Below are 9,303 nucleotides of genomic sequence, written 5' to 3'. Positions count from 1 at the left end.
TAGCCCTCCATACAGATGCTTGTTGGTAACGTGTTCATATTGGTTGATATTTAGTGCTGCACATAGAATTCTAGTGTAGCACCAATCCAGGGACTTCTATATGGTTATTCTATAGCCGCTATAGGGTCCAGCATTCACAGCCGTATAGGAGAACAGCTTCATTCTCCCCTCCACTGATGGTCTTCCTAATGACTTTAATCAAGAGGAAGGGGGTGTCCCCCTACAACACCCCTGCCAGGATGTTAAACTCCTCACTGTTGACATCTGGGGTCATCACCTTGGCTCTGGTACCCTAGTGTACTTGGCTCCTATGGTCCGGAATAGGTTGGGAGAGACACCATAAGCCTTGAGTATAGATAGAAAGAAAGAAAGAAAGAAAGAAAGAAAGAAAGAAAGAAAGAAAGAAAATTTGAAGTGACCAAGAGCCACAGTAAAGTTGGTTTATATTGGACAGATATTCAACCACAGAGCTACTTAGGGGCCATCAACAATGCACTCTGTAATATGTATTCATATAGCTATTAGTATTTAGTCGTTATTATTTTCAATAGCTTCTAAACCAAATGATATAACCCTGAGAAAAAGAAAACCACATTGTGCATGGGATATGTGTGCACATCCTTTAGATTTCTCAAAAATGTTTTATAATATAGTATTTTACATTGTTATTACTGTGAATTATGTCATAATTACTGTCATAACGGTAGAATTGCACTTACTAAAGAAAGTTATACACTTTTTTCAAATTAAACACTTATTTTGTTGCTAGAGATCTGACAATGGTATACCTACTGTAAGTACATTGACATTAAATACAAATCAACTTGTTAATCAGGTTAAGACTTGCTCCAATATAAAGTTACCAGTGATGGTAATCTACAAGCTCCCAACCAGATGCATTATATGAGCTTGTAGATCAGCTATTTTTGGCAAAAAAAGATTTGGTGCGAAATAAAGGTGTGAATCAAGTAGAGCCCTGTAGTAGGGGGTACTAAGTGAAAAATCGTTACGCGGCGGATAAAAGCATGAAATTTGATACAGATGTCCCTTGGGTCATCCTAAAACATCCTAGAAGGGGTGCCCAAAAAAATCTTAAACAGGAAGTGAGTTATGGACAAAATCCAAAATGGCCACCTAAACTGTTGACCGTTGACTCAAAAGACACCAAAATAATCTCCAAAAAGCATAAAATGTGGCACACATGTCCTTTGGGTCATCCTAAGACATCCTAGAAGGGGAGCCCAAAAAAATCTGAAACAGGAAGTGAGTTATTGACCAAATTGAAAATGGCCGCCTAGTGTTGTCGATTGACTCAAAAGACAACTAAAGAATCTCCAAAAAGTATAAAATGTGTCACACATGTCCCTTGGGTCATCCTAAGACATCCTAGAAGGGGTGCCCAAAAAAGTCTTCAACAGGAAGTGAGTTATTGACTAAATTGAAAATGGCCGCCTACAGTGTTGGCGATTGACTCAAAAAGCCTATAGAATCTCCAAAAAGTATACAATTTGGCACATATGTCTCTTGGGTCATCCTAACACATCCTAGAAGGGGTGCCAAAAATAATCTGAAACAGGAAGTGAGTTATTGACTAAATTGAAAATGGTCGCCTACAGTGTTGAAAGATGATGCAAGATACCTACAGAATCTCATAAAAGCATGAAATGTGGTACAAATGTCCCTTGGGTGATCTGAACGCATCCTACAAGGGGTGCCCAAAAAGGTTTTAAACAGGAAGTGACCGCCTAAAAGCAGTTGACACAAAAGAAAACATAAGGGGACGTCATAAAAGTGTATAATTTGGTACGTACATTGAGTGCTTCTTAATATATCCTAGAAGGGGTTATTTATTTGTTTGCTTGTTTATTAAACTTTTTGTTTGTTGAAGAAATTCTAAATGGCTGTTTAAACAGTTGACCATGGCAGTCTGCATATTATGCAGACTCAATACGACAGGTTATGCAGTGCATAACTTGCCGTATTTTGTAGTCTACCTTCTGTTTTCATTTCTACATCACTTATTTATTTTACTTTCTGCATAATTTTTTTATTGTACTCTTTGAATCTTCTTTATTTATCTAACTCTCTGCATATTCTCATTTATTTTACTCTGCATCTTATCTTACTCTGCATATTCTTATTTTACTCTCTGCATCTTATTTATTTTGCACTCTACATCTTCTTGCTTGTTTTACACTCTATCTTCTCATGTATTTTCTTCTTGATCATTACTGTTTTTTTGTGATTAGTGTTTAGTAACTACATGTATTCATGTGTGCCATTTCGCAATTACCAGCACATTGGCATAATGCTCTGCAAGGTAACCCAGCATCCCGGCATCTACACTTTCTCGAACAGAAGGGCTCAGCTTTGCAGCCACACTTGAGTTCTCTACAAACTTAAGCAGCCTCTGGCAAGAGTGTCCATAAAGGTGTCCACGAATCAGCGACTTTAATTTATTTGTCAGGAGATGGTAGAGATTGCATAGCTTTCAGGCTTCTGGACCAAATGCTAGATTGGCTGCTCGATTTGAATATTGTAGCAGTGCAGCCCGTGTGGGAGGAGTGTTTTCCATTGAGAGACTATTCAAACTTTTTTTGGCACCCCTTAGGATGCATTCAGATCACCCAAGGGACATTTGTACCAAATTTCATGCTTTTATGAGATTATTTTTTATGAGTGTCTTTTGCATCATCTGTCAAGACTGTACACAGCCATTTTCAATTTAGTCAATAACTCACTTCCTGTTTCAGATAATTTCAGGCACCCCTTCTAGGATGTCTTAGGATGACCCAAGGGACATGTATGCCATTATGAGATTCTTTAGTTGTCTTTTGAGTCAATCGACAATACTGTAGGCGGTCATTTTCAATTTTGTCAATGACTCACTTTCTGTTTAAGATTTTTTTGGGCACCCCTTCTGGGATGTCTTGGGATGACCCAAGGGACATGTATGCCAAATTGTATGCTTTTATGAGATTCTTTAGTTGTCTTTTGAGTCAATAGATAACACTGTAGGCGGCCATTTTCAATTTTGTCAATAACTCAGTTCCTGCTTAAGATTTCTTTGGGCACCCCTTCTAGGATGTCTTAGGATGACCAAAAAGACATGTGTGCCAAATTGTATGCTTTTATGAGATTCTTTAGTTGTCTTTTGAGTCAATCGACAACACTAGGCGGCCATTTTCAATTTAGTCAATAACTCACTTCCTGTTTCAGATTCCTTTGGGCACCCCTTCTAGGATGTCTTAGGATGACCCAAGGGACATATGTGCCAAATTTTATGCTTTTTGGAGATTCTTTTGGTGTCTTTTGAGTCAACGGTCAACAGTTTAGGTGGCCATTTTGAATTATGTCCATAAGTCACTTCCTGTTTAAGATTTTTTTGGGCACCCCTTCTAGGATGTTTTAGGATGACCCAAGGGACATCTGTATCAAATTTCATGCTTTTATCCGCCGCGTAACGATTTGGCCATTTTTTGTGCTTAGTACCCCCTACTACTGGGGGACCCTGGTCAACAAGCGGATGATGAGAAATTGATCTGTTGAGCTACTGTACTTCAGTTTCCACTAGATGGCAGCAGAGTATCAGTCAGCTGACGAGATCCTCTACTTTCAGTGGTTCTCAAGTGGTTTTCAGGGGAAACCTTGACAGGTTCCAGTTTTTAACCACTTTAACCCTATTATATACTTCAGATATTCTAAAATAGACAGTGCTTTGCAATATGACACATTGTGAGCTTGTTGATCGACTATTTTTGAAACATTTGGAAATGTATATTCACAAATTACAAAAGCTTGTAGAGCAGCTATTTTTGGAGGAAAAAAAAATCTTGAAAAAGAAAAAAATAAGTGGAATAGGGTCCACGGGCAAATACATCAAATTATGTTGAAGTATGGCCTATACAGGACCAAAGCACCTTACAAGCCTGTTAATTTCAAAATAATAGCCTACACACACACACACACACACACACACTACAGTCTCTCATTGGACGACAGAAGACAAGTGTTTTAGCCCTGCATGTTGCACAACATATTCAATTGAATTCACATAACATAAAGCTAAATATTGTATCCCGACTAGTTTTTGCTTTAGCCTACCATCATTTCTCAAAGTAAAATAACAAAAAGTGGAATGACACAAATCAGCTCTATTGCATGGCAATGCTATTGCTAAGCGGCTAACTGTATTTAGCTCACCTGAATAATCCACCACCCATTTCGAAAGAAAACGACCAGCAGTTCCTTGTGAAGATAATGAACTTCTCTTTCAGCTGTCAAAGATGTTTGTTTAGTAGTTTTAACTCCCTGACACCACTGACACAACTCTACTGTACTTCCATGTTGTGTAAGGTTACATACGTTGTTTATTTCACCATTTCAATGACAAACATAAAAGGGGTTTGTGTCAAACACCTGTTTGCTCTCCTGCAGGTGTGGGGGGAGGGAAAACCTGAGGATTTAAAGAGGTTGCCTGAAGCTGCTGCTAGTCTACTCTAGGGCATTGGTTCTAAAAGTGGGGATCTGGGGGGTACCAGGGGGTCCCCAGCAAAATGTGTTAATAATATAGCCATTATATGTACACTATCATCTAAACCACTTTAACCATATTTTAGACTTTGTCTATTAAAAAATAGCAGACGTACAAGCTCATATAGCAAGTCACTTCGCGCCGCACCGGAAAATTTCGATATTTTACAAATCTTCTCTTCTGGGGGTCCCCGGCAAAAAAACATTTTCAGGATGGTGGTCCACGGCCAAATACATATCAATTTGGGGGTCCTTGACATTAAAAAGTTTGAGAAACACTGCTATTATCATTACATTTCAGAGGCAAATATTGTACGTTTTACTCCACTAAAATGTTTTACTTTGTAGATATAGATTATGATTACAAAACACACTGTGCATTAGCCAATCAAGTCCTATTTTCTGTTTGGAAATAGGACTTTGGTTGGATTGCGACGCGTTGTGAGCTTGTAGATCTATTTTTGAAAAAGTTTGACTTTATTTATGAGCTCATTGTCAGGCTCTGTTGTTTATAGGTATAGAACAGGTACATTATAACATCGAACAGCCTATAATTGATTTGAATCATGTAATTTTTAAAGGTCCCTACTTAGAGCAAGTTACCGTATCAGTGACACAATTTAACAGATTCTAACCTGACCTGAAAACAGGTCAGATATTACTGATGTTCTTCATGAATCATACGTAACGATCAGTTGTTCTTAATCAAAATACGTTTTTTTATTATAAAAAAACAACAACATGAGATTATGGCAAGATTGTTATTCAAGTCCAATATGACATTTTAACATCAACAACATATAAACAATGGATGGGTAGTCAGTAACTTAACGACAGGAAGTCATTGTAGTTCAACCACAGGTAAATATTACCAATGCAGCTTCAACAGAACGATCCACCTCTGGTACAATTAAAGGTGGATGCTGAATAGGTTGTCATGGAAAGAAGCAAAACAAAACAAAGTCCAGGCCAACATTAATTCTCACATGAGACCCAGGATGTCAGAAATATGAAGACAGAACCTTGCATGTTTTCAACACAGATAACTGGACATGTCAACTATATACAATTTAACAGCAGAACAGTGAATTGGTCCTAATAATTGGATTAGTGTTGTTTGTCTCTGCAGGACACACAGTTAGCGTTGCTGTCTCAGTAGGACGGACAGGCAGTGTTTTTTGTCTCTGAAAAGACAGGCAGTGTTTTGCCTTTGCAGGACAGTGTTTGTAAACATTTAGATGTGAGGGCGCTCGTGTCTCACACACACACACACACACACACACACACACACACACACACACACACACACACACACACACACACACACACACACAAGTTGAGTTTGGGGGGAACAGAGTAAATAAGGCATTGCGGAATAAGGCATTCCTTGGTTTCCTATTGGTCAAAAGCAGAAGTAAGGCACTCTCATTGGCTGACATATGGCCGCTTTAACAGTTGACTATTCTCGTCCTTTCTCTTCCGTTCACATCTTTTCATCCCGTTCATTCATACTCATCCCTCACTCCACAGAGAAAATAACATCACCTCTGGGCTCCTCCTCCTCTGTTGAATCTCTTCTCTACATCCATATCTCCTCCCTTCTTTCTCTCTCTCCCTTCATACATCCATCAGTCGTCTGTCCCACTCCCAGACCTCCATCTCAAATGCCTAATTTATGCTCTGTCGTACAGCGCTGCCATGTTTTGTGAGCTTATAGATCGTTTGTTTTCGCAGCGTGAAGCCGCCGTACGACCAAGTATAAAATCAGCCGGGTTTGGACGGAAACAAAAAGTACACACATATTGTCTTTGTTCTCCTCCCTCTCTCCACTCTCCTAGCTCACAGTGTACAGGAGGTTTTTTACAGGAGGTAGCTAGGTTAGTGGCTGGATGGAGGACAGGCACTGTTTCGGTCTCCCTCTCCCTCTCTCTCCAATCCCTCCCTCCCTCGCTTATATTGCGTAGCCAGACGATTGGAGATCTCCGCCTACCGAAACAACAGGGGACATCTAAAACTCAATGTAGGGTCTCTAGAACAACAGAGACACACTGAAACTGAATTGAATTTTAAATAGATGAATTATGTACAGTATTTTATTTATTTAGATATTTTACTATTGTAGGATGTATTTTCTGTCTTGCCTCTTTTTTTCTGTACCTTTTTATTGTTTAAGCTGAGTCAGGGAGCTATGCTCAAGAATTCCAATGCACTCGTGTAAATACACTGAATCTTGAAACCTACGCCCACTGCTTTGAAAACCATCATATAACTTTTTTAAACCTCTTAATTGCTTCCACCCAGTTCTAGCCCCTACAATGAACTTGGATGTCACTAAAGGCTTCGGCGGAGATCTTTCGGCTAGCAACACCCCCCCTCATGCGATGGAGCATAATTTGGCCACACCCCCTTCCTCCCTTCTTAACGTGCCGTCATTCGTCTCTGCCTCCCTCCACCATGCTGTATCTCTGCGTACAGCAGTGAGGCAGTGACACGGGCCAGGAGAAGACCACAGGAACGCTCGTCTGGACGTTCCTCTCCAGGAAGTTGAACACAGGGTTCCACCAGGTCCTCGACAGGTAGTTGTTAGGTGTCTGTCGCAGTGCCTGAACAAAACAAAAACGAGAAAAAAGGAATTAGCTATAAGAAGTTATGCATTTCACAAAGTATAAAACATTATGTGAAAAGCAGTTTGTGAGATTAGCGCCGGACACACACAGACACACACACAGACCCTCTTATAGATTGTTAGCCTGAGCCTCCTGCATGTCTACGCTGTAGTAAATGTACTGTACAGATAATATAATATATTGTCACTGTCGGGTGGAAACCTTGTATGCCCAAAACCATAAAGAAAAAAAGAATTCCAATGGATCCAATGTAGTTAATATTTAGTCACAAACTCTTGTTAATACTTTTCATTGGTTACATTTTTATAAAACCCACAGACACACTTAACTTTTTTTTTTACATAATTACCAGTAATTTACAAAATAAAAACACAAAAAGTTGAAATATTGAGTTCTTCCCGACAGCAACGATATGTATATGACTAAAACAATAACTGCAATCATAATCATCTTCTAACATTACGTTTTGGGTGTAAAACAGCTTCCATGCAGCAGCCATTTGTTTCGTCCGGTTTACCCTGTATTGTTTATGCCTGTTTATTATTTTTATTTTTATTTATGTGTGGTATTGGTTTTTATTCGTCAGAGAACACTGTGGGCCCTATTTTCGCCGGTGCCTTACCCATTATCCCTTAACTTCTTTGCCATTCTTTAATATTTTTTAAAAACATTTTCAAATAGTTCAAATAGCCAATCTGCAAGCTCACAATGTGTCAATGTAGATCGGCTAGTTGAACTATTTGAAAATGTTTTAAAAATAGTAAAAAATGGCAAAGAAGTTTAGGGATAATAGGTAAGGCACCGGCGAAAACAGGGCCCAGAGTTGAATATCATCACACACACCAGTCTGATGGTTTATGTTCAATGACACGTTTCATCCACTAGAGAGCAGCATACGTACACATGATAATACTACTGTATGTAGGACAGTTTGACAGAGAAAGTAACCTGGCATCACCAGTCTTTCCACCTCGGAGGAAAGCCTGGTATTCGTTATTAAAGTGCCCGTGTGATCCGGTTTAGGCCACGCCTACTGAAAAAAATAAAATAATAAGCTTCTGGTTCCGGGTGTTGAGGGTTCCGGTTTGGCGGAGCCGCTTTGTTTTGATTCCCCCTGTTTGTTTCCCCAATCCCTATTTAAATGGAATAGAATTTCCCTGTGGGATAACAAAGGTACACAGACGCTAAATAGTCTCTGGAAAGTACACATTTATATCTATTTTGTATTTTAACACATTGAGTGCCATAAACGGTCCGGACCGTTTTTGGCCCATTTTTTTTTTATACGTGGGGCCCACGTGGGGCGCTCTAACGAAACTTTGGGATCATCCAAGGAGTCTCTGAGAAGGAGAGGCCGGATGTCGATCCATGTCAAAAATGCTTCCGCTCGGCCGCTCCAATGTTAACTCCTTGACTAAAAGCTTAATATCTCCATTTCTTTTTAACGTGGTGGAAGTGAAACGTTTTCGATCGGCGATCACTCTGCAATGGAGGATCGCGTTAGAAATATTATTGTTCCAGGCGTTAGTCGGGACCCTCCGCCGTCTCGCACGCACGCTTTGTTTACATGCACTTCTGTCGGGGCTTCTACAGCACGAAACATATCAACGTAAGTGGATGGAAGATATGCAGGCACTGAACATACCCTATTTTAATAAACCTCTGGCACACAATGTGTTAAAAATAAGCTAAACTACGCCGCATCAAGGATTTTATTAGGTAGACCCTATTAAAATGCCCTTGATCGCGGCCGGAGTGACCGGAGGGTGAGGCTTGCGGGTTCCGGCCTTTTAACCCCCTTTTTCTCCCCAATTTAGACGTCATGCCAATTAATTTCTGCCCACACACATTTTGTGTGTTGTCACTGCTGTTGTATAAATGGTAAATGGTGCGTTTATATAGCGCTTTTATCCAAAGCGCTTTACATAGATTGTGCATTACATTCACCCATTCACACACACATTCATACACCGATGGAGGAGGAAACCATGCAAGGCACCAACCTGCTCATCGGGAGCAATCAGGGGTTCAGCGTCTTGCTCAAGGACATTTCGACACTAACTCTAGGGGAGCCCCCCAGCCCGGGATCGAACTGGGAACCTTGCGGTTTCCAGTTCACTCTACCCAGTCACTCTACCCCTGA

The 9,303-nt window shown here is 40.1% G+C and overlaps 1 protein-coding gene across 1 annotated transcript in view; it reads right to left on the bottom strand.

Annotated features, from left to right (window-relative positions):
- Window positions 1-5,273: 5,273 nt before the first annotated feature.
- LOC308101529 (phosphorylase b kinase regulatory subunit alpha, skeletal muscle isoform-like) overlaps window positions 5,274-9,303 on the bottom strand; it is a 38,507-nt gene continuing 34,477 nt past the window's right edge. The window contains exon 27 of the mRNA XM_080450948.1: window positions 5,274-7,136. Within this exon, the coding sequence (XP_080307074.1) occupies window positions 6,963-7,136 (174 nt within the window). The 3' untranslated portion in view covers window positions 5,274-6,962. The remainder of the gene's footprint in view (window positions 7,137-9,303) is intronic.

This window comes from Gymnoscopelus braueri (genome assembly GCF_963280865.1).
Source record: "Gymnoscopelus braueri genome assembly, chromosome: 15".
Classification (NCBI taxonomy): Eukaryota; Metazoa; Chordata; class Actinopteri; order Myctophiformes; family Myctophidae; genus Gymnoscopelus; species Gymnoscopelus braueri.
The sequence above is the reverse complement of the archived record's forward strand: the minus strand, read 5'-3'. Positions and strand labels throughout refer to the sequence as shown.